The sequence below is a fragment of the Spea bombifrons genome, chromosome 4 (genome assembly GCF_027358695.1).
Source record: "Spea bombifrons isolate aSpeBom1 chromosome 4, aSpeBom1.2.pri, whole genome shotgun sequence".
NCBI lineage: Eukaryota > Metazoa > Chordata > Amphibia > Anura > Pelobatidae > Spea > Spea bombifrons.
Genome location: NC_071090.1, coordinates 6083623 through 6109694, shown reverse-complemented (window position 1 = coordinate 6109694; position 26072 = coordinate 6083623). Strand labels below are relative to the sequence as shown.

General features: G+C 41.8%; 3 protein-coding genes across 4 annotated transcripts in view; 1 reads left to right on the top strand and 2 right to left on the bottom strand.

The window, feature by feature from the left end:
- The window catches only part of POLR3B (RNA polymerase III subunit B), a 31234-nt gene extending 24800 nt beyond the window's left edge, over positions 1 to 6434 (bottom strand). The window contains exons 1-9 of the mRNA XM_053465643.1: positions 6286 to 6434; positions 3959 to 3991; positions 3618 to 3674; positions 2956 to 3020; positions 2728 to 2803; positions 2372 to 2472; positions 1944 to 2035; positions 1481 to 1598; positions 1203 to 1311 (exon numbers count right to left, since the gene is read on the bottom strand). Of these exons, the coding sequence (XP_053321618.1) occupies positions 1203 to 1311; positions 1481 to 1598; positions 1944 to 2035; positions 2372 to 2472; positions 2728 to 2803; positions 2956 to 3020; positions 3618 to 3674; positions 3959 to 3991; positions 6286 to 6357 (723 nt within the window). The 5' untranslated portion in view covers positions 6358 to 6434. The remainder of the gene's footprint in view (positions 1 to 1202; positions 1312 to 1480; positions 1599 to 1943; positions 2036 to 2371; positions 2473 to 2727; positions 2804 to 2955; positions 3021 to 3617; positions 3675 to 3958; positions 3992 to 6285) is intronic.
- A 620-nt stretch (positions 6435 to 7054) lies between these two features.
- On the top strand, positions 7055 to 17249 carry IKBIP (IKBKB interacting protein). 2 transcript variants are annotated; one of them, XM_053465667.1, is made up of 3 exons: positions 7055 to 7562; positions 9139 to 9256; positions 16397 to 17249. In XM_053465667.1, exons 1-3 carry the CDS (start codon positions 7366 to 7368, stop codon positions 17141 to 17143), a joined length of 1062 nt encoding a protein of 353 aa, XP_053321642.1. In that variant the 5' UTR covers positions 7055 to 7365; the 3' UTR covers positions 17144 to 17249. The 2 variants fall into 2 exon arrangements, with proteins under 2 accessions (XP_053321642.1, XP_053321640.1); XM_053465665.1 differs by lacking the exon at positions 16397 to 17249 and adding an exon at positions 12564 to 13540.
- A 2284-nt stretch (positions 17250 to 19533) lies between these two features.
- CKAP4 (cytoskeleton associated protein 4) lies at positions 19534 to 23131 on the bottom strand. Its single transcript, XM_053465657.1, has 2 exons — positions 22699 to 23131; positions 19534 to 20988 (listed from the first exon to the last, which is right to left on the bottom strand). The coding sequence occupies exons 1-2, from the start codon at positions 22999 to 23001 to the stop codon at positions 19630 to 19632; spliced, it is 1662 nt and encodes a 553-aa protein (XP_053321632.1). The 5' UTR covers positions 23002 to 23131; the 3' UTR covers positions 19534 to 19629.
- Between the last annotated feature and the right edge of the window lie 2941 nt (positions 23132 to 26072).

The window sequence follows — 26072 nt, the reverse complement described above, 5'->3', positions numbered from 1 at the left end:
TTCCACGAGTCAACTAAACTTACAAATTCCGTTAAAATTAGAAATAGTCACAGTGTAGAACAGACCTGGGCAAAGCACGGCCCGCGGGCCACATCCGGCCCGCTGAATAGCTCGGACCGGCCCGCAAAGAGTGTCCTGGTGACTCACCAATGAGTCCGGTGTCCCCCCCGCCCCGGTCACTTACCTTAAACTCCTGTGTTGGAAGCGTTTGTCTCGGGTGCCGGCGCTTTACGCTGGGCGCCGGCATATGACGTCAGACGCCGGCGATCAGCAGTGAAGCGCCGGCACCCGAGACAAACGCCTCACGCTTCCAACACAGGAGTTTAAGGTAAGTGACCGGGGCGGGGGGGGGAGATCCTGAGAAGGGGGGGTTAGGGAGTTAGAGGGGAGATACTGAGAAGGGGGGGTTAGGGAGTTAGAGGGGAGATACTGAGAAGGGGGGTTAGGGAGGGAGGTCTTACTGTGTGTGTGTGTCTTACTGTGTTTGTGTGTGTGTGTCTATCTTACTGTGTCTGTGTGTGTCTCACTGTGTCTGTGTGTGTCTTACTGTGTCTGTGTGTCTCACTGTGTCTGTGTGTGTCTCACTGTGTCTGTGTGTGTCTTACTGTGTCTGTGTGTGTCTCACTGTGTCTGTGTGTGTCTTACTGTGTCTGTGTGTGTCTTACTGTGTCTGTGTGTGTCTTACTGTGTCTGTGTGTGTCTTACTGCGTGTGTCTTACTGTGTTCATAGCTTATTCAGTTATTGTAATAAATATTTTAGCCCATTTTTTAGCTCAAAATATTTTTTCCTTTTTTTTCTCCTCTAAAATCTAGGTGCGTCTTATCAGCAGGTGCGTCTTATAGAGCGAAAAATACGGTATGCACTCCGAAGCCTTGTTCATTTTGTTCACTTCTGTGCTGTGCTAATAGTTATTCAGGCCTTACTTATTCAAGCACCTCTACCAATGACGTAGGCTTGAATAACTTTATTAAACAGCACATAAGTTAACAAAATGGACAAGGCTTCGGAGTTTGTAGTTTGTAGAGGTCTGGCCCTCTAAAACCATTCCAATTTCTCATGTGGCCCCATGGGAAAATTAATTGCCCACCCCTGGTGTAGAAGGTCCCCCCCAAACCACAATACTGAAAAAAAAAAAAAGATACCGAAACAAATCGTCCCAGGAGGATCCAAGACGTGGATTATTACAAAGCACTTTACCGACCTTGAAAATAATGACGATAGGGATGTCTTCGGATAGCGTGTTGTGCTTCAGATAGAATCTTCCCTGCTTCATGACTAAATTAGTCCTGCTCTTCTTCTCATGGGTAGAGCTGCAGATTAGTAAATACGTGAGACATCAGCCATGAGGTGGGTTTTAAATATTATATTATTTTAACGCAGCCAAATGGGACAGATACACACTACACGTTCTAGCAACGAGCTCGGGATCTAACGGACACGTAATCCAAGTGCTTCAAGAAAACGGCACATGCCCGATACCTGGTCACCGACGCCCCGACGGCTCCTTTCCGGTCTTGTTCCACGATAATCCTATTTTTGGACAACTGTTCTTGGATCAGAATAACCTTTTCTACTCCTTTCACGATGAAGTAGCCCCCTGCACGACACAGAGACCCACGTTATATCAAGAGGTCACAGTCTAAAAGTAAAAGAGTACGAGGCCTACATGTAACGTAAGGAAGTGGGATAGATCTGCTGGAATGCGGTTCAGCGTAAGTGGTAGAGGGTAATAAAGAGAGGGAATGTAAACACGCATGATATATAGACATATGGCTCCTAAATCTAAGGCGTTTATCTCATTCACAAACATATAAAAGTTATTTGGGGGAATAATCCGATAACATGTGCCAGCTCATTCATTCGCTTAACTCCATTCCAAAAGGAAGTCTACATTGTGCTATAAACGATCGCCGTAACGCAACATTACATTTTATTGTTTTACCTGGGTCCAAAGGACACTCATTTAGTTTGGCAAACTCAGCCTGAGTCTTTCCCGCGAGGACACAGTTAGAGCTGCGTAGCATGATCGGCATTCTGCGCGGAAGAAAGAACCGTAAAACACATTGTCTGCTCACAGATCATCTACATCTTTTACTAATCCTTAAAACCATTTAGACTATCTGAGTGTGCTACACAAAATAAGAACATACAGATACTGTAAGTGGAACAGCCTCCCAGCAGAAGTGGTAGAGGGTAATGCAACGAGGGAATTTAAACATGTATGGGATAGGCATACGGCTCCAGAGTCGAAGACAAGACCAACGACTGATTAAGGGGGCAGACTAAATGGGTCTGATCTGTCAAATTCTATGTTAAATTAAATGTAAATGATACATTGTGGCAATGCGTTTGAAGTTTGCCAGCCGTTACCTGCCAATAGGTAAAGCGTTACGAATAACTCGCTGGCTTCCTCTGGTGTATTCAATATCTACGGTTATTGATGCGCAATAGGTCATGTCTCTGAGACGGCACTAAAAGGATATGGAAAAAGTGTTAGATTTACTTGCCGAATGTTACATGGCCAATATTAAGGGAACCCCCCCCCCCAAAATAAACTTAACACATGACGGTGGGCAGAAGTTAAACCATTAACCAGGAGGAAGTTTTAAAAATTGATCAAAGACAGACATTTCAGAACCAAAATGCATATTAATATACTGCTTTTGAGTTTATTCATTCATGCGCACTCAACAGCACCCATCCCCGCATAACCAAAAGATACTAACCTCGTGGGGTGACACTGGTCGGGTTACATTAAAACTTTCTTCAACATCGGGAACACCCACATAAATATTAAGGTACCTAGAAGAAATAAAGTGTTCCAATGACAAATATGCGCTTCTAACTCATACAAACGATATTCCCATCCTACCCAAGGATCTCAGATAGATGTGCCTTTGTCATAAGTAACTCAATCTGAAATGTTCTGGTGTTAGGATGTGAATTATACTTACTTTAAGTACCACATCGGGTCTGCGTCGCTTACTACTTTCTCATTTGCTTTCATTATTTTCTTAATCTAAAAAAAATTTAAAAAAATCAAAAGTTCCAATGGCACGTCGGGTTCGCTGATCCAAGTTTAAGTTTAAAAGGCTAATTAATCGTTAGAAAACCCATTTTTTTGCAATTATGTTACCGCCAGAAACCTCCTTGTTCTCTAGGAAAACAGCTGGGGACCCCAAACTTTTGAACAGTAGTGGAGATTCAACCGTTCTAGATACTCTGCTGGATCTAGAAAGGTCATACGCCTCTTACTGTAAAATATCCATATTACACTCATCAGAAGTTCTCCAACCAACCCAAACTTTAGCGACCGCGTAATTCTAGCCTGTAGTCATGTGACATAAGGGAAGGGCACCAACTGGCTGTCTGGTTCTGTTGCCAATCATGCATGCAGGGTGGCATGAAAAGTCAATTTGATGTCACATCAACTGCCCAGTAAGGGTTCCCTGCTGTAACTGCCGTGAGGGTATTTTGCCCACCTATAGTTCCTTTACTGAGTGGTCCTAAGCCACTTCAAAGCTGGACACAGACACCTGAAATGTCACTGTTTGAGCTCAATGGCAACCCTAAAACCGAAATAGTCCTAACGCACACTGGGTGGAAAAGTCCTTACCTCAACATTGATGAAATAATTGAAGGAGTCTATGTGTTGCTTCACGAGTCCTTTCACCTGGCAAAAGCAAGAAGATGCCATTAGCAAGACTTAAGTCTACAGAAATTCCCCTGGTATAACATAATCCCAGAGAGAAATGGTTAAAAAATGTAAAAGAAAATACACTAATGCGGACACGGCGTCCACACAAGGACCCGAGTTATGTCACTTTTCCACTCCTAACCCAAGAAAAAGGGGGTTTACCAAATGGCCAAGTTGCTTCTCCATTCTACTGACCAGCACGTATCTGTGCATATGTTAAGAGCTAGGAGGGAGGTAGAATGAGTATAATAAGTGTTTACCTTCAAAAAAGCTGGCAGTAGTTTCCATTTTTCCTGAAAAGAAAAGAAAAATGGGTGAAATTGTATAAAATGGTTGTTCTTTGTGGTCAGCCAGGTACCGAGTATCTCCCCCACGTTGATGTAGAACCAGCAATTCAGGATGACATTTACAGCACTGACTTCCAACGGACACTCCAGTGTTTTCTTTATTAAAGTTTGTTTCAAAGAGTCCAGAAGAGTCCTAGATGGCTATTTTGGATCTCAAGATATTTATTAACATTCTAAGAGGTCAACCCTCTTTGGACACTTTACGTGGGTAACTAACTAGTGACTGGACGAAAACTTGAATACTCCAGTGGGAGCTGCCATGGAAAACCAGGGTCAAAACTTCCACGGGGGCCACAGGGGCAGCTAGGCCAGGTGCCAAAAAGCGAGGGGGACACTCAAGCTTCCACAAGCAGACAGGACATCAGTGATGGCTTCACATCTGAACTTCCCCCAGGTGCCCAGATTCCAAGTTACAGTTAAAGAAGCAAATGCGGGAAAGGATTGGGTCACACGTAACACGATTATTCTGAAAAGCACACTACGGAGGATAGCGGAACGGGACACCGTAAGGTTTGTGATGCGGTGATGGAGTACGCGATCAATAAACATCATAAAGCAGTGATGTGTTGTCCCCGATGTCACGTCTCAAAAGCATATCATAGTCACTCCAACAACTTCTTGGAAATCTGCGCATCTATAAGTCTTCCCTCTTCTCCCCCATCATAAATATTCGAGACGACGGCTTCTGATTGTTCCACGCTGGCTGTCAAATCCAACTTTCATGTCAGAAAAAACTATTATGGGATCTTCTCTCTCCAGCTCCAATCCTTCACCACAACCCGGAGATACTAGCTTTGATGGAATGGCTCTCAAGTCTTCTAACATTAGCAATGCTGTACGGATAATTTAATTTAGGGGTGAAAGGGTTTAACAGAAGAACGTCAGGTCATTCCTTCATGATGGATTGGATAAGGGGCTGAATTCTGTTAAGGTTTTCTGTGGTGTTCACAGGCCAGCATTTGGCAAAGATGTTCAAGATCTTTCTCAAGGCGTAAATCACATACAGCATTCTATTTCGAGACACCAAACCAAACTGGCCCTGACTAATGAATATTGGGGGGAGATTTTCTGTAGATTTCTAGTTCATTAAATGTACATCAGTGCCAGACTGTTCTTGTGAACCCATTAATTCTAACAACTAAAGTACTCGGAGTTTGATATTCCCCATTAAAGGCTGTTAGACTGATGCCCGAGACAACTCATTTACTGAGTTTCTGTTATTGTCACTTGGTTTTCCAGCTCTTGACTTCCATTGATCCTCTTTGGTTTGCCATTTGTGATAAGAGAACATCTTCCGTGGAAGTTTCAAAAAGAGGAGAACAAGAGAGTCTAAACTCCAGTCCTCAATGTACCTCAAAAAGGGCAGGTCGTCAGAATACCCGCACAAATGTATCCGATCACTGATGGCCCCAGGGGTCCATGCTGTCTTCTGGGACTACGTGTTGCCACCAAAAGACAAACCTGTTAATGGGAAATTGTTTTTTAAGACCCTAGAGGGTAGCCACCCCATACCCCTAAAAAAATGATTTGCCCCCTGAAGCTTGATGCATTCCGTGGATGACCCTGGCAGGGTTAAAATGTACAAAGGAATCACCAGCCTCGTGGAAGCGTCCAACTCAGCCCTTATCCTACAAAATGACGCAGTGACATGACTATGTCGCAGCGTTACGGAATTTGATGGCACTATATAAAACAATAATAACTTTAAATATACATTTTTTTTATACATATTTTCTTACATGATCAAGACAAATAACGTCAATGATGACATCTTTATTGGCTAACTGTAGAGTAACAGGTCACAAGCTTCCAAGACTACATAAGTCTCTTCTTCCAGCGTAGCATGAAGAAAACCAAGTAGTTACAAAAGCTTGTAATCCATTAGCCAATAAAGATATCCTCGTGGGCAAATTTGCTTTCCACAGTTAACACATCACACTCCTAAGCCTTCATCATGACGTCATAGGTCTCTACATGACATCAAATACATATCTGGTATGTATACACCGGAATATAAGATCAGATCTCAGATTACTCTTAGCTGGGGACAAAAAAATAAACATTTAACCTAACAGCCAGGGACACAATAATGATATTATATATTGAAATGTGAATATCATGGTGATATATATATATATATATATAACATACATATGGTACCCTAAGCCTTCACATGGCATAAACACTACTCATTTTCCAAAACCCTTCGTGCTGCTCTGAGGAAAGTCTTCCCCCCTCACCTCCACGGTATCAATGGGTGCAGCAAGCTGCTCCTTGGAGAGATTCCCAAACTCTTCAGCTAAAACCTCCATGTGTCTACCCTCTGCAACACAAACACATGGAGAGAGCAGCGGTCCCACAGCATCAGCCGTCCGGCTGCTCCACCCGCAGCTAAACGAACGTTCCGCCTCTTTCAGCCTTCATCCGCTAGCACTAAGCAGGCCCTGAACAACCATGTTTGAAGTGGGCAAAGTACCTCTGCCCTTTGCATACAGGGTGGGTGTATATTTAATTCTGTTTAACATTGCATATTAATGCAAGAGATATTATTTTTCTTCAGTCACTTGTTACCTTTTTTTATTTTTAATCACCAATTGCCAAATAAGCTGCCCTAATCAAAGATGGCTTTTGTAGATTCAGTCATTCATTTGCTGGGCTGTCAGTGAGCGCCCCCCAATATTCCAGAATGTTATAGTCATATAATCAGATATGAGAAAATAATATTCGGCTCCTGGAGCCTCTGCAATGAAGCCTTTAGTAATTAAACCAATTTTCCGTATCAATGACTTCTGGATACGTGTATATTAGCGTAGTATTCATAAAACGTTCATTGACTATATATATTAAGTATTATATATATATTAATAATATATTAATTATGTTATTGTATTATGTTGTTTATATTAGTAGAGGGGTTAGCGTATGGCTGGTTTTAGAAAACGCGTAGCTCTTGGTTTGTCCCAGCAGGGCTTCCGTAGCAGGATGGTCCTTCTCCCGTCCAGCGAAGTATTTTGGGACAGTGTGGGTTTGTCTGGATGCCACATAGGCAGGGAGCCGGTGCTGAGCCTGGGAGGTGGCTACGGATTAACCCCTGCATAGGACAGCTCAGGAGGCTCCTTATTAATAAATTAACATTCATTAATTTTGGCAACATAGTTTTTATGCAACTTTGTAGCATTAGGTTGTAGTCTGTTTTCTTGTTACACTGTTGCAATGTTTTATATTATAGCACTAGAAGTGTAGCTAAAGGCCTTTATGCATAGATAATATTTACGTAGCGAGGGATTCATTTCTGTAGATAGATTGTTGCAACGCTCTGTATGATGTCTAATGAAGTGAAGCAGAGGAAGAAAGGATCGTCGGGTAAGGACGTTAAAGATGCCCAGCAAAGTGCCCCATCCTCAGGGCAGCGGGCACGGAAGAGTGATCCGGATTCATCGGTCAGTGGGTCCGGTGGCGTGGACGTCAGAACACTCCTGTGCCTGATCTGCGTGGCCGCCTGCGGAGCTTTGACATGGTAAGATTTAATCCCTTGTTGTTTTTTATGCCTATAACAAAATAACTGCATTTTGCTTTTTTTCTGGCTAAAGGTCTGTAGTATTGGGTGGTATATAGGTGGAACAGCCTCCCAGTGGAAGCGGTAGAGGCTAATACAACGAGGGGATTTAAACACACATGGTATAGGCTACCTTCTTCTTCGCTTCCGTGTCCCTGTCTCCTTTCCTGCATCTCCTCTTGTCTTGCCTCCTCTTATGCTGTGTTTGCGCAACATATATAATATATATGTATCCGCACCAAGTGTAATAATATACCCGTCCGCATCTGAAAGCTCTGTCAGTGCAAATGTTAATGAAAATTGATATAAAATCATAATAATTATCATATATATCGCCATCGTATTCCCGAGCGCTGTACAAACTTGTCAAAATATTGGAGCTAAACCTCCCAATATGAAGTATGAGAATTTGTTTAGGGAAATTAAATGGGTCGTCTGATATTTGGGGGGCTCTTGAATGAACCTAAAAATTGCAGACTGAATTTAGGAAACACACAGGTTAAAAATAACGATTCCAATATTTTCCGTTCGATCGGATGCCAAAAAATAATGTTTAATAGAAACGGCCACCTTCCTGATTATCCCTTAATTCATATATATATAATATATATATACGGGTTAATCACGTTTACTTCACTTAAGTTTAAAAGATATTTTTTTTACGTTTATATTTTTCAACCTTAAATGGAAAGAAAACCTGTGATTAATGTTAAAGTTAAAAATAAACATGATTTGACCCATAATCTGAGGGGGTTTTGCCCCAGTCTCGGGGTGAAGAGGCAGATTGTCGGGGTCACGCAGTTCCATTGTGTTCTCGATTGATTATCAGACACACTTTATTGCTCATAGAGTCTGGAGGGACACCAAGCGGACCCCACCGACGATGCCCATGAAGGCCGATACGTACGTCTGGGTTGTTGGGTCCCTCATGCAGGGGAAACGTGCCTCGGATTTCGGTTCTAGGCTGCCCTTGTGGTTGGGTCAGACTGATACATGGATGGAGATTTTTCCCATGTAATGGCACAAGAGATCTAGAACATGAGATCTCAAACTTTTCTGCAGTATGAGTCTCATCACAAGTGTAAAACGAGGGTCTCTAGTAAGACGCCCTAAGACCCCATGCATTGGCAAAAGGGACAACGTGAAAACTTAAAGGGACCACGCAGCTGTCATATGGATTAAGGATCATGTGATGGCGGGAGCGCCCGGATGCGTCAAAAGTTTTTATTTTATTTCTTTCTTTGTCGATGATATTCACTAAATCATTGGTTATTTACGTCAAGGTTAGAGTTAACGGTAAACGCAAAAGAGAAATTCTAGCTGCACTCCGCAATACTAAAAATATCAAGAAAAAGTCTGGAAAAATTCTGAAAAATGTTACAATATAAAAAAAAAAATATTATTCAGTCAAAAAATCATATTTATATAAAAAAAGGAGCACAAAGTTACCTTTTTCCCCCCAGGAAGGTTGTATGTCACCTAAATGGTGATGCAATACTATATATATATATAAACATTCACTCCTGTTTTGTTTTAGGCTTGTGTATCAGCAGTCTCAAAACTTTTCCATCCTCGAAACCAAGTACCAGTCGCTTCAGACAAGATCAGGGGCGTTAGAAGAGCTGGAGGACAAAATCAAACTTATTTTTGGAAAGGTAAATATATATATTTATATATATTTTTAAAGTCTTCTTTACCATATATGGTCATTTTAAAATGATGATGTTATATGAAATCACGAGGATAACCAGATCGGCGGAATGCTCATTCTTCTATTCCCACAGGTAGTGTTTTACAGTCACTTTTGCCAAATCCCATATTTTGCGGTTCAATACCCCCCCTGTTGTTAAGTTGCTGATTGTTGTTGATTGGTTCAGGCAGCCATTGTAAGAATTGGGGCAGGAAGGGAGAGAACTTCAGGACAGGAACTTGATTAAATAATGTTAGTTCTGCCACAGGCTGCCTCCATCCCAGCTTCTAAAAGTTTAACTAAATATCTCCAAAAATATTATGCTGATTGACAGACAAAAAAAACCACAGGCTGTGGTTAATTTTAATTAGTGTATTTGCGACGGGGCAGCACCCTCCCCTTGGTTGGTGCATTCCGGCCACGGGCAGTGACCCAGCCACCTCGCCACCTACCTCTGTGGCCATCGTCCTTTCTACAAAACACCGGGGTATAACAACCTCAGACGAAGCCCCCATAAAATGGAGGTTCAGCCATTCCTGCACATACCTCCCTAGTGTAAGCGCTCTGGTTACAAGGTAGACCCTTGATCTCTCCAACCTCCCCAACATATTGATCTGCCCCCAATTTTGCTACATAGGGTCTGCCTATCCACCAACCCTCTCCCCAGCTGGTTCCCTTTAACACCTTCCTAGTATTTCAGGAACTACGGTAGTTTTTTCTTCCTGCAGTTCAACATATGGCCATGAGGTGGCAGTCTGAACATATGTTACTTGAATTGCTGGATCCTTTCTGTGCTCACCGGTGGACCGATAAGACTACCCCCGTTATCAGGCTGTTGGCCACTTTTCCTTCTGTTCATCAGAGCCTATAGAAGTAGCTCATGTGTTTGGGGTGTCTCATTCATGGTGCATTGGATTTGAATCCATCTTTTAAATCTTTTAAATGTGCCGCAGAGCTCCACGTACCAGGGCGCTGATGTCTGCCTAATATCTGTGTTATATGCGCTTTATCTGTGCTTTCTAATGTTCAACCCACATCTCTGAAGCACATTAGCGTCAAGTTTTAGGCTAATCCCAATGTGAAGGCGGGATAATCAGGGGTTAATGAGAACAACCCTACCCAATAATAACATTTAATAAGATCCATATATAACACATTGGAAAACAACTAGCGCCTCCCTAAGCGTTATCTGGACAGGACAGTAATACTGAGACAACATTACACCCCTGGGTGCTGCTCCCTAAACCCATAAAACTACATTGATGGACCCTAAACCCTAAGATCTTATCAAATAACCCTTGGTGGTCTAATCCTATACGCCTTGTCAGTGCCTAGACCAGGGGTGTCCAACCTGCGGCCCTCCAGCTGCTGCAGGACTACCTCTCCCATAATGCTCTTTCAGCTAAGGGGCTGGCTGAGGAGTATGGGAGATGAGGGCCGCAGGTTGGACACCCCTGGCCTAGACCCTGTCTAGTAATATCCAGAGGGAGGGATACAGACTAACTAACCCTAAAGTCCCAGTACCCAGTAAGTCTATCTGTGGTTGTGATTTATTAGAGCCTTTATTAGAGGATCATGGGTGATCGTGGGTTAATCATGACCTTCTAAGATGCCGTGATCTCTTCCAGGGTGCTCTTCTGTGTGTTTTACAGGCGTGAATGTTGGGATTGGGGATAAATGTCAAACATTGTGCCGGAATAGGCAGATAACACGTTCCCCCTCCTCCTGACATCAAACGTAACAACTCCGCAAGTCAACCTGAAGAAACGGGACAGACTAGAATGTTTAATATTTGTGTGATTATTTGTATGTTGTGTCACGGTTCCCCCTTCTGTGATATTTGTCCATTTTCACCTAAGGTTGTCGAATATAATAATAATTTAATGCAGATAGTCTTGTGTAAGAGGCTTATTGGGCTTACGCTTGCTGCTGACCTCATACCTTCTCTGAAACCATCTGTCTGTATCTTTCTGGGAAATGTTCTACTTACAGCACTCAGATTAAGATGTATTTGTGACTCAGAGTCCAGAGATTTACACAGTAACAATCCTAGAAACTTATGTAGAGTACAAGAACCAAATATGATGCAAGATAAGAGCATCCAGGGGAAGGGGAACCCAGGAGAAGCCCTCTATGTGTGACCTCATAGGTTTCTAACCATGGGGTACTAGGGTGCTCATGCTTCCTTTATTAAGTCAAAATCTCAATTATGGTGAGTTCCCACTCAGGATCTTCTGAAATGTTTGCTCATTTCACCGAGACCTGTCTTAAGCCAATATGACAGGGGTGTCCAACCTGCGGCACTCCAGCTGCTGCAGGACTACATCTCCCACAATGCTCTTTCAGCTAAGGGGCTGGCTGAGGAGTATGGGAGATGTAGTCCTGCAGCAGCTGGAGGGCCGCAGGTTGGACACCCCTGCAATATGAGATCCAAGTTTCCCCAATAATAAAACCATCAATCCCAAAGTGTCCCCTAACCTTCATGGGCTTTGCCAAGGGGATGGTGGAAGACCTCTAAGCACAACAAACAAAAAAGGTCCATGTCTAGACTACTCTTTTGCTATGGTAAGACCCCACTCTCTCAAGTGTTTTGCTAAATTTTGATGGGGAGAGTATTGGGAATCAAAGTCAGACGAAGTTGTTACGAGTCCCTCAATACTTCATTGTCACTGAGAGCAGACACCTGAGTTAGATGGAGGCAGCCTTCTGCCCTCCGGCTCCCAAAGAACAATGAGAAAAAAATAATTACCTGCTTCAGCGACCAATCAGAAAGCCAGGAAATGCTTTTTGTCGTCGCGCCGGAGTCAACGTGGCGGGTGTTCGTTTGTATTTTGGTTCGTTAAGTCTAAGAGCAAACAGATCACAAAGGGCCAACATAGAATGGATACATTTATATGATGTGACTCCGTTCAACGAGCCTGTTTGCTCGAGAGGCCAAGGAAATGAAGCTCCATGATTTAGGCCACGCCAAGAAAGATCATTATCGGTATTCCACAAAAGCCTTAAAATAAATATTAAAAATTACCATCAAAGTCTGTGTTTCAAGTCAATATGGCTAATAAATAATCTGTGAATAAGGTGGTGTTAGTCTTCGGTCAAATGTCCATACATTGTTTATTTTCCATAGACAGGAATTCATCAGAGAATTCTTATACAAATTTCAAACACGCAAAGCCAGGGTCATACAAACATACGTGTAATTTTAAAGATGTAAACCTTCCGCTTCTTTGTTACACACTAAGCACCTGGGCGTTTTTGTGTTACCAATACAGCTTTCGTCTACTGAAGACACCTTGGCAGAAGCCAGCTCTTCGTCTTCCGTACTCGCCCAGTTACAACAGCAGCTGTCGAGTGTCCACAGCGACGTAGACGGCATCCAAAAGGACGAACAACAGCTGTCTAGAAAAATGCAGCTTGTCAGTTCCAGATTCCAGAACATCACCGATATGTGGAAGAAAAGTCTGGATCAGCTGAACGAGGACACGCGATCGTTGAAGTCCGAGGCAAAGGTCTTGCACAACCAGGCCACCGGGAAAATCAATGCTGCCGACCACACGCTGAAGGTTCTGTCTGAGAAACTGAAAGAAATGGAAGATAGCACCAAGAGGAACGTGAGAACGGTAAGAAACCAGGAGGAAGAAGAGCTTTCCCACCTCAAAGAGCAGCTGGACTGGGACACCAAAGTTATCGAGGGGCTGGAGAAGCAGCAGAGCGATCTGATCGACGTCAATAAGGAGATAAACCAGAACATGGTGGAGTTTCAACCAAAACTGGAGGAATGCATCAAACATTTGCCGAGCATCGAAAGCGGCGTTCGCGGCCTACTCAGGGTGTCCAACGAGGTGCTCGATCTAGACAAGAAGATGAACGACTTGACCGTCCAGGTCTTTAATACGGAGGACAACTTGCTGAAAGTAATCTCTGAGATGCTGGAGGTTCAGCATTCTCTCGAAGCCATTCAGTACGACAACAGCATTCTAAAAATGCAGAACGACATTTCGCTGTTGAAGGAAAGGACTCAGAAGTCATCGCCCAACCAAAAATCAGAGGACGTTTTAGAGGAAGAGACCGAACCGGCGGGCGGCGAGGAAAACTAATCTCCTAAAGCTGCAGCTTCTTCAGAACAAACGTTTTATGCGCGTGACAAAATTCACAGACAGAGACCTTGTTGTTGTTTGGGATTTCTCGTTATCTTTTTTTCTTGGGAGTTCGGATAATTCTGCTCTTCCTGCTCCACCAAACTTTATAAATCAAAACTTCACTTTCATTGACGTGCCCTGAAAACGTCCTTGTGATGAGAGCAGTGCTAATGCCTCAACAGCAATGAATAGGTTAAAACCACAGCTCCGAGTTCACACTCGTGTGAGTGCTCACGGTCGAATCAACTTAGCATTCAGTCGCTAGAATGTAATTTCTATTCTTAGGGGACAAACCTGTGTTTTTAACCCGTTCATTGCTGTTGAGGCACTATACTAATTCTAATATCACGGCGCTCGTCGGGCATATCATTAAAAGTTAAGTTTTTATTCAGGATTTTTTTGTTAGTTTCTTCTTTTTTGAAGATTTAGTTCCTAAGTTCCCATTGTTGGTAGTATTTTAGTATTGTTCCAAACGGCCAGCAGGGGGTAATGTGTCCGGTGCACCCAGAGCCTCCGAAAACACGTGTGTCCCTATACATTATTCCATAGGTACAAGACGCTTAGATGTATTTTTTATTTGTCTATATCGCTACAAACAATATCTTATTTTCTTTGAAGATCTTCTGTTTCTGCAATTATTACGCACCCACGCATCAACCGCATTTTAGTACAAGAAAGCACATATTTCATACGTAGGGTTTGCGTTTCATACAGATATTACATGTTAATATTACATGTATGTTGTGTTAACGCCGGAGTTGGTAGTAAATACGCCGTATGATTATTTTCACCTCCCTGTATATACAAACATTACAGATAAATGTGAGCGTTGGATACCACTATATTTTATTCAAGGTAAAATAAATAGCACAGAAATAGTAATAATGCTTTAAAAATAAATTATATATATATATATAAATATTTTATTTTTTATTTTTTTTTTGGTTCACCTCGAAACCTCAATACAGCGGGAGGGATTCTAGATTCGTGTTGTTATCACAGAATATTAATGAAGATAATCTGTTGTGACAGCGATGATTTTCTGGCACGTTTTCAACTTTTTAAAAACATTGTTCATAAAAAAAAAAAAATAGCTGAAGGCCAAATAGGCAGACGGGCAGCATCGGTAACGAAAACATCCCATTATTCGCAAAGAAAGTTTTCCAGAACGCATCTGATGTTTGGCTTCCTCTCCCACTGATCCAAAATAATTGGTCTTCAAACCCACCAGTGGCTTCAAACTTTTTACCGAGCAAAAGTAACTGTTAAAGAGAGAACATAAGCGGTCGGTTCTATACGTTAAATATACATTTTATGATTTGTTCTTGATTAGCAGAGGAAATATTTTTGGTGCCTCTACTGCCATCCTCGCTGAGGATCTTTCTTTGCCTGCAGGCTATTGAAACTAGGGCTTGGCATCTAAGGAAGGCTCAGTGGTCGCAACTTCACAAGGGAAGCCGTCGGACATATAAAATATTATATATTATATATAGATTATAATTAATTATATATATATATATATATATATATATATATATATATATATATATATATATATATATATATATATATATATATATAAATATTTTATATTATATAGTGCACCTCTCACCTGGTAGCCGCCTCTCTTGGCCCATGGAGAGCCAAGAGAGCTAGAACCCCTGTTCTCCGCTATACAAACAACGGAAACAACAAATAGGATAGGATCTACGTACAAATTTAAAAGATAGTTGTTTAGAAATTTATAGAAAAAATAAAAATCTAAAATTTAAGTATTTAACTATTTTGTATGAGTCTCTATTTAATTGGACTGTAACAAATATGTGGTTTTTTTTGTTTGTTTGTTGTTTTAAAGGTAGGGGTTCTTTGGTTAAACAGTATTTTATTGACTATTTCTGACCTTTAAGCACTCTTAGAAAAAGGGTCTGCTTCGTAAACTCCATGTAGCCCTCTGGCTATATCCTTAATCCCGAAAATGACATTTTTTACACACATTTCTGTAGCGGCTCTCAAAATCATTCATTGCTTATAAGTAGGTCTTATTAACTGCAAGGTCAAAGATGCCTGTCTTAGAACCTTCTCTTCAATGCCCCCCACCGATGAAGGGGTTAAAACCAAAATCTGCGTTCTAAAAATCGTGCAAATGATGTTGTGCCATCCTGTCTGTTATTAACAAACCCCCCCTCCCCCCCGGACTGTATAACCTGCGCACATTTTGAAATTGCTTATGGACTTTTGCGTTATCACAAATATATGTTTTTCATAAAAAAAAAATAGTTTTAATATACAATAAATCTTTTTTAAAAAGCTGTTTCAAGTATATATTTTTTTCTAGATGAAGATGGTGTTACAGTTTCAAATTTTCTATGCAGTCATTTGGCTTAAACCTCCCAAAAAAGATTGGCAGTTATGGTGGATCCCACTCAGGTGCTCTGGATTAGAGCATTATTATTATTATCTTTTTAATATTACTTTTTTTTTTTTTAGAAAACCTGAGGTTTTGAAGGTTTCCCCCCAAAAATCCGGAATTTAACACTTGATTCTGGGATGTAACGAAGCCTTTTTGAGCTTTCGGTTAGTTATATTTATCAGACGCCAGGTACATCATATCAAGGACTACAATTCTAACAATCCTCGGCTAGATTCCGCCAAACTATTTTGTGTGAACTGCGACCTGCTGACTTCTTCTGAAGTATCAGTGAAAATTGATCATTTAGGGCTTTAAAATGTTATTTCTAGTTCTAAAAATATTATTTTTATTAAACCGGTCTGTTTAATAGTTAAAACAAATTTAGTAGAAATATATTTTTTCCCCCTTTTTATATACAAATGTGTTATATGTGTAATAATGTGTCCGATTCTGCAAGTCGTTTATAACTAAGTATTGGGTATAAAGAAAATGCGATTATTTTAAATATTTTGTGTGTTCCATTAATATTAATTAATTCACCGCTAATGTTCTTTAGCTGCAAGAGACTGAAGAGGCAGTGATGAAATTGAAGGCTCTAGAAATTTCCCAACATGCGCAACAGCTCCAGAAGGATATGGCCAATATCAAAACATGGTCCAAGTCGGTCTCGGAGAAGAGAGACCAGCTGGAAGGGAACATAACCTCCCTACAAGAAGCCATCGCCAAGATCGAGAACAGCGCTTCCGCCATAGCCAAAGACGTATCGATGAAGATCAACGGCGTGAAGACCGACGTACGGCGGATATCCGGCTTGGATTCAGATATCTCTCTGTTGGCGGAATCCGTCAACGAGCTGGAGAGGAAACTCGAAAAGCTGGAGAAGAGCACGATACAGAGCATCGGAGACGCGTTGGTCGGAAGTATCGACCGTATCACCGAGCTGAAAAACTCCGTCAACACAAATTCCGATAGAATAGACGCGATAAAAAAGAGGCTTTCGGAGCTTAGGAGTAACTTCGGTAACAACTCGGAGAAACTCCAAAACCTAGAAAGCGACAGACTCCGCGTCATCCAGGCCGTGCACTTTGCCAACGACCTCAAACCCAAGGTCTTCACCTTGAGAAAAGACCTGTCTCGCTTAGAAAGCACGCTGAACGACCTTTTCTTAAGGATTGGCACGCTAGCCAACGACTTACTGGGCAGAGAGAGGGAGATTGCCGCGATAAGCGACAAAATGCACAACTTAACCATCGTGAGGTCGGAAATTCTAGATTTAAACACGAAAATTGGGGATGAGCTGTAGAGGATTTCACGGAGATCAAAAAAAAAGTCAGAGGTCAAACTTAGTCGGAGATGGATATTTATTTTTTAGGAAGGGCTTAGTTATTTAAATACCATTTACAGAGCCAATAAACTTTAAAAATAATGGTGATAGAAGCCAAGGTTATTTTCCATTGGTTGTTGGAAATGTCAGACGCCCAGGGCAGTCAGCTGATTGGCTGTAGGTACACACTAATGCTGTTAGTCGGTGTCCAGTATGTCCGAGAAGCATGTAAGGAACGTCAAAGTCTAAATTACAGACGTCTTAGAATTCCCGTGAAATTATTTTTTTATAACTTTTTGGCATCTTCAAAAGGGGCCAAAGCAATTTTCGAGGCGACGTTCCACTTAGAATAAACATTAGTTACATTGTCATGTTAAGCAAATCTTAGGGGATCTATAAGTATCATTTCCTCATGGTTTAATCCCGTTACACCACAGCAACTTTAGTTACTATTACAACATAGTGCCTTCTTTTCTGTCAAATGACTTAAGTGTTCCTGGCAAAAATTCTGAACGAGACAACATTGAGTAAAATGAAACAGCATATATTTTTATGACTGCATTTATTATATTGCTCGATTGTTTTTCTTTTTTTTTTCTTCTTTTTGTTGTGTTGGAGGATTGTATTATGTACACACCGTAATAATTCCAGTGTGCTAAATAAAAATACCAAGGCTTATGTTATCGCATTGTGCTAAACGTTAGAATGCCCGAGTCTGAATCACCCTGGTGGACCAACTGACTTGTGAAGGTCAGGTTTGTGATAAGGGGATGGTAAGTGCTTTCAGCAACATTCCTGGAAGGGAACTTCATATATTCTGATAAGTAATAAATACAATTTAATCGATAAAGGGAGAAATATTATGACTGGGCCAGAATTTGTCACTGGGCCTCCAATGCATACTCCCATAGTATGCCAGATGTCAGGCTTAAAGCTTTCTTTAAAAAGGCCGGTTATCGCAAAAAGAAATTAATGTCTGTTACTTTAAAAGTGGCTTGGATTATTGGGCGCTTCTTACCCCAAGTAGCCATGTGCCACCGTTTCTTAGCCATTCTTCTATCGGATCCATTCCAATATCCTCTTCCACAAACGAAATAGCGTAACATTGAAACGACACACGATGGGGACAAATATTATTAGCATTACTGCCGTGGAATAAAAAGCATATCTTTTTGGAACACACCTAGTCTGGTTGAACCAGGAAAAGATTAGAGAGAACGTCGCGTTTATGCCGATAATTCAAATTTTTTTCCAATACTGAATCAGCAACCCGCAGCGCATCTTGGCAACGATATAGATTGTTTAGAAAAGTGTCGGGTTCCGCTAGCATAAATACAGTAACCGGTAAAGCAACATTGCTCCGAGCGCACACAACAATGGATCAATTATATCTTATTTCCCAACTAGTGCTTTTATATTCAGTACCTGAGTTATTACAGAATACATCCCGTCCACCGCCAACCTAAATGCCTCCAGCGTCTGGATAATGAATGCGTTCCACCAAAAGGACACAGGAGGGGCGTCCTGGGTAGAATTATAACATAATAGTTATTATAGAATGAGCCAAATGTATTTGTAAATACAAAAAAAAAAACGGTAAAGCAATGAATAGAAACGGCCAACCTTTTTCCATGGTGTTTGATCCACCAAGAGAAGAAGAAGTCATAATATAAAACTAGAGGGTCAGGGGCTCGGATGTAAAGTTAACCCACATGGGAGGAATGGGTCTTCTCTGCTTCTACTTTTCTATGTAGTCTATATAAATAAGGTCCACCTGTTTTGGCCAAGGGTCATCTACAAGAAGTTTATGAGTCATTTGGCAATCAGACTTAAAGCAGGCTGAGAATTGTTGATCTTGTACTTAAACAACATCAGAAGAGCTTTCTGTTGGCCAACCATGTTCTAACAGAAGCGGTCCCTAGGATCTTTGTCCAAGGGGCATTCGGTTCTTCTGTTCCATACTTTGTGTTCCTGTTATATAGCAGTAAATTTACTGTTTTCGGAGATCAGCGGAGACACAAGGGTCTAAGGACTGGTGGAGGTTTCATGGACCTGGCTGGAGGACCTAAGTGAAGGAACCTGCCACGTTCAACAGACAATTACCCGTCGGCGGGCTAAAGTTCTGATAACAGAATTCATAATTAGGTATTAGACAGCAGAAAACTGAAGCGCCTTTTAGATATTTTTTTTGTGGACAGATCATTTAACATTGGTAGGGGTTCAGGTTTCCTGGTTGCAAGGTCAAAGCGGAAAGAAAAAAGGTAGATCTATGAGATAGGAAGCAGGAAGACAAGCGTGAATAAAATAAAGCTATAGTGTGCACGGGCCCTTTCAAACACACACATACACAAAACCCCAACAAAAAAAAGTTACAGAAAAAAGAAAAAATATTTTAATGCAAACAAATGAGTTCCAAAGTTTGAAAAAAAAACCCTACATTTTTATTCACTACAAAATTAGTGCAGTTATACTTTCTCCTGGATTTGTTCTAATTTAACTAACAATTTATCCGAACTTTGCCTTAGGTCTTCGAGAGAGTCTTTCACAGATGCCAATTCTTTTTCGTTAGTTTCGATTTTCACGGAGTACGCAACCAAACTGTCCACTGCCGTCCTGAGCATCTTCAAATCCGTCTCCAGTTGGCTAACGGAGGACTGCAGCCCATCGTTGGGTACTTGTCCCGCGCGGTCGGAGGAGCCAATTTCATTTAGAGTTTGTTCGGTGTTGACCTTCCACTGGTCATAATCGTCCTTCAACTCTTCTATCTGATTCCTGTGCGCTTCTAGTACACTGGTGAGGTCCACTTGGAGCTTCTCAAACTCAGATGCCACATTGGGAAGTTCTGCCACAGAAGACTTTAATTCGTCAACGCGATGGGACAGAGCTTGTTGACCTTCCTCTAACGCCGACAAGGCTTCGGCAGCCGGTTCGCCTCCGGAGCTTGATAACGCTTTGAGTCCGGTATATGCTTCTTCTACAGCGTTCAACCTCCTGCTGTATTCGTCAAAGCTGGCTTTAAAGGCCTCGACCTTCTCCAGCTGTTGAGTGACTTGGCCAGTCAGTGACTCTACAATATTTTCCAGAGGGCTTAATTTGGATTCGATGCTGTCTTTGTTACTTTCGATTTCCTTGAGCAGGTCGTTGTTAGCGGAGACATAATTATTTTCCATTTCTGAGACGGACAGAGAGATTTGGTCAAATTCTTTGATAAGCCTCTCTAGCTCGTTCTTCACGTTGGATTCTTCGCTTCTCGAGACCTTGTCTTTCAAGTCTTCTACTGCGGTTACCTGGGCCTCTAGGCCTCTCTTTAAGTCATTGTGTGAAACTTTGAGCTGTTCGATGTCGTTGCTGTTGGACGTAACGGACTCTCCGTTTAACGCGTTGTTCATCAACCACTCAACGGATTCTTCTTTGGATTTCAAAGATGTTTTCAACTCGGATGTTGTTTCTTTTAGTAATTTAAGGTCCTCCTTGACGTAATCGAACTCTCCTAACGACGCTAGTTTAGCTTTCACGTTTTTAATCTCATCCTGGCTGGATTTCTGCACCTTGGATATTTCAGCGATGTTCTCATTAATGGAATTGTTCAGCTCTGTAAACTTTTCACTCATCGTGTTTTCAAATTGTATTAAATCTCTGTCTCCTTGCGCGGTCACGTCCTGAATGACACTAGACAGGTCTTTCTGGAGTTTTTTAAGAATCACCCCGACTTGGTCCAATTCCTTTTCGCTTTTTTTGATGGACGAATCTTGCAGTAGCTGCTTTTCTTGAATGTCTTTTGAGATGAATTCCACGCGCCCAACCGTTTTCTGAAGCAACTCCACCTGGAAGGAGAGAGGAAAATGTGAGACCAATATGACTAACGTAAGTTTGATTAATTCAAGTTATTCCAGAGAGCTTCAAGGAACCATCTTGGCGTGTCCCAGAAACGTACATGGAGGTTTCACCAGTCATGGAATTGGTGTGAGGGCAGGTGGTGCAGAATAAGGAGTTTCAGGATTTTTTGCCCCACAGGCCCTCAAAACCGTCCCAAACTTTCCAAGTAAAATATTTCTGGTTTATAATACTTCCGCTTCAAATTTACTACTTGGTTCCAGAACGTTTTCAATGTTATCTCGTGGAAATTAGTACTCTTTGGACATGCCATTCGCCTATACAGCACCATCACCGGTCATCTCCCAACACCAAATTCACAAAAGGCGAGCACATCAGAGCCGGCCCTTACGTGGGTCCCTGTCAGCCCATGTGCCACGGGTAAACAGGACATAAGTAGTATATAACATAACAATTCGACTTACAGATTAAGAGAGTCAACACGTAGGACATTACAGAGGGAACCTGTGACTATGGGGTCCAGGTCCAGAAATGGGTCAAACCCAAGGAACCAGGCCCACCGATGGCACCGTTCTTAAAATTGGGTCTGACACCCTTCCCGAAGCTACATGTTACAGATCCGTGCGCCTCGTAAACCTAGGTAACAGTCTTTAGAAGTTCAACGAACCAATATGCACGCGGAAGCGTAGGATGCTCTTCGGCTATTCACCTGGAGAGCGTCCCGTGACAGCTTGTCAGGAGAGCCACGTGCTTGCGCATGCTCCCATATCACTCCTCCCTTACAGCTGGGTTTGGAATTGACCCCATCCACACCTCTGCCACAGTAGCCTGTTCGACAAGCTAGGGTGCCGGTGCGAGCAAAAGAAAGGGGTTTAATATGTCTACCAACCGGTTCTTCTAAAAACACTTTACAGGCGCGGGCGCTGGGTGGAAAACCGTTTAACGATATATATATTTTTACTTCCCCGTACAGCAATATGGAGAACCTCGATAAAACGGGGGCTGCGGGAGTAACAGGCCCGACATATAAATACCCCCCCCTGCCCTATAGGTGGGCTGCACTCAGTAAGTGCTAAACTCATGTGAGGTGGGGGGGGGGGACCACGTCAGCCATTTTTCCTTGACACATATGCATTTCACGTGTTCTTGCCCCAGAGCCAGGAAAGGGTTAATCCAATGTATGAAATCTAATATATTTACCCCTCCACCCCAAACAAATTAGGTTAAAGACCTGGGAGAGGGTTCACCCAGATATTGAAATTAGGGCTCTGTAAGAAGTACAATGAGATGGGGCTTCACGCATTCGTTTTACCCCAGTATAGGTAAAAAGAAACAAAACAAAAAAACAAATAAATAATGGTTACATTTAGAAGAAGAATATTAAAATAAGCTGGGAAAAGAGAAAACCCGGCAATACCCATAAAAGTAATTCTTGCGCTATATCTGGAGGAGCCTGCAGGGAAATTCAGATGTATCAGCCTAATACTCATCAGATAAAATAATTACTGTAAAATACAAAAAAACAACCCAAAAAGGTAATGATTATACAATTATAGCAACTCCCAACACCCACAGGGCTGCTATTCCATGTATCCACTAATTTTAGGTATATTAAATGCATTTGGGCCCCTGTATTTGAATCCTCTAGATCACCTGTAAAAAAAGTAGCATTTTCAGAATCACAATTTTAGCCAATTTACCTGTTTTTGCAGAGTGTCCACCGTCTCAGCCAGCTCCCCCTTTTGCTCTGATAAGTGATGTAATTTGCTGTTCATCTGGGCAACTTCTGACAGCAGATTATACACAAGGAGCCCAAGGCAGGCAGAGACTGCAACCAGGGATGCATAGAAGAGAAAGGTCAGAAGTTTCCAAAATGCCCCAGATCCTGCCCCAGAAGCTGGTGACCCCTTGGGTTTGTTGCCCTTTCTTGCCACATCACTTGCAGCTGCCTGGGAGCTGGAGTCTGGAGAGCTGCCCTTGTTCCTCTGCCTTGCATTAGACATGGTTGATGTTCCTGATGATGATGATGATGACGACGATCCAGTGCTGTGATTGCAACAATTGAGCTAAATGTTTAATCAATGGGATCTCCTTGGAGTGGCTACAATGTTTCCCTTTAAGATCTGACCAATGATCTGAGAAGAGGCTGGTCACAGGTTCCTAAGGATCTCATAGTGTGGGCTGTCCAAAAAAAAAATCCAAAAAGTGCCCCCCCCTCCTCTCCATGAGATCACACCCAGCCTGGCCACTCCTGCTAAGAGGCTGGGGAAAGTGCCACGCATACACACTCATTACTGCTCCCCCCTGGGGCAATCAGCCTCTGTATGTAGGGCAGGATGCAGTGTCAGCCTCTGCACAGGGTGGGGGTGGGTACTGATGATGATGATGATGAGCTGTACAAAAGTATAGTGCAAAATAACCAAGAATATTCACTTTTTGCCACCTTAAAACTTTTATTTCTGCAAAGTTTCTCTGCAGGTCCTTAAGGGTTAAATTTTAGTTTTTTGGGGGATTTTGGGGGATTTTTATGAACTTAGCAACAACTAATCCCTTTAATTCTTTTTTTTTAATTGACGTTGGCCATATTATTATTATTGATTTATATAGCACCGTCATGTTCCAAGGCGATGTACAGCGGATGTTCTCTATGCTAAAGCTGCTATGCCCCTAGGCTCTGGAACACTCCGAAAGAGCTGCGGGATATGACGGCGCTATATAAAACAATATATAATAATTCAGCTGAGGAGGCAAAATGTAGTGCCTGCGCGTGCGCTGATACCTGTCCTGATTAACCAGGTCTGGTAAATAAAGATATTTTGTTGGGGAATAAGTATGGGAAAAAAAAAGAAAAAAATGGTGCGACTACCCCTTTAATAAAAGTTGGCTTTCACCAAAGGAGCTAAAAGATTGTTCCTGCTAATTATAGTATGTTTTACTGTTCTTCACTGGAGTTGCAGAGGGGTTTATTCACTAAGGTGGGAGTTCTCCGTAGAGCTGGTTTCTGACCAGGAGGCGGCTGTTTCTGTATCATGCATCAGGCAGGGATTCTCTTCTGCAGACCGGGACAGAGAACTGAGCATCGGCCATAGGTAAAGGGCCCTTTTCTCCTAAACTATTAAAGGGGATGAGGTTCTTATTCATGCTCCAGCGATCTCATAGGAACACACGGCGCTCCCATCGATTTCCATGGGAGCGGTTTTACTGCCTGTGATTGGCTGGGGAACCACAACTAAGGCTTTTGGCCCCTGCGGTGGGGTGGGAGAACCTGCCCCGCACTGATGTCACAGAAGCAAACACAGGGGTACCTTTTCTAATGTACATAACCCTCAAAAGGCAATCAAGCCCAATTATTCTTTCCAGAAGACTTTATAATCATGGAGGCTTTTGATGCGTTACTGTCCCTTTAACACCCATGTGCATGTACCACTGATGCCTCCGGTGGTTAGATGTGGAATTGCAGTTTAGAAACAGAAACAATTTGACAGCAGATCAGACCCATTCAACCCCATCCAGACTGCCTGTTTTTCCTGTTTTAAGGACCTTAATCAGTTGTTGGTCTCGTCTTTGTTTCAGTAGCCGTTTCTCTATCCCGCACATTTTGAAATACCCTCACTGTAATAGCATATACCACTTCTGCTGGGAGGCTGTTCCATTTATCTTCCACTCTCTAAGGAAAGTTGTAACACTTCTTACAGTCCATACTTTCGGTTGCAATAAATATGTCTGGAAATGAAATGGTTAACAGATATGTGACAATGGCATCTCTTAATCTGCCAGATCTGCTTTATGTGCTATAAAGAATAAATCCCAGCCACCTATTTAACATTTAACAAGGTCATAAACCAGCGTTTACCCAGCTGTGGTTCCTATTTTTGATTGGTCAATCAATCATTACAGTACAAATTTAATTGGAGAAGATGAACCATTCAATTTACAAGAAGACTTAAAATCAATCCCAAGAAAAATCATTTTTAAGGATTTTTCTTGGATTATTCTCTAAATCTATTAAGGTTTAATCCTAAAAATCCTCAAATATCTGTTCCTTTGGAGGAAAATGGAAAGGCTGTCAGTGGACTGGCCCTTTGTGGACAATTTTGGACTGGCATGGGAGGCAGGTCACATAATGCAAGGCTACGTTATCCCGCTGGTCACAAGTAGACAGAGAGAAACCTTCCGGTGAGGGAGCGAGCCAGTGAGAGGCTAAGACAGGGAGTATGTATGAATGTATGTATGTTAGAATGATAATGTTTGTATAAGTGTGTGTGTTAACATGAATGTGCATGTGAGCATGAATGTGTATATGTAAGCGTTTGTGTGTGAGCATGAATGTGTATATGTAAGCATTTGTCTGTGAGCATGAATGTTTATATGTAAGCGTTTGTGTGTGAGCATGAATGTGTATATGTAAGCATTTGTGTGTGAGCATGAATGTGTATATGTAAGCATTTGTGTGTGAGCATGAATGTGTATATGTAAGCATTTGTGAGCATGAATGGGTATACGTGTTTGTGAGCATGAATGTATATATGTAAGGATTTTTGTGTGAGCATGAATGTGTATATGTAAGCATTTGTGTGTAAGCATGAATGTGTATATGTAAGCATTTGTGAGCATGAATGGGTATACGTGTTTGTGAGCATGAATGTATATATGTAAGGATTTGTGTGTGAGCATGAATGTGTATATGTAAGCATTTGTGTGTAAGCATGAATGTGTATATGTAAGCATTTGTGAGCATGAATGGGTATACGTGTTTGTGAGCATGAATGTGTATATGTAAGCGTTTGTGTGTGAACATGAATGTGTATATGTAAGCATTTGTGAGCATGAATGGGTATACGGGTTTGTGAGCATGAATGTATATATGTAAGCATTTGTGTGTGAGCTTGAATGTGTATATGTAAGCATTTGTGGGTATGAATGCGTATTTGTAAGTGTTTGTGTGAGCATGAATGTGTATATGTAAGCGTTTGCGTGTGAGTATGAATGTTCATATGTTTGCATGGATATGTATGTGTAAATGTTTTTGTGCTAGCATTAATATGTAAGTGGTGTTTGGAGTGTGTGTTAGCGA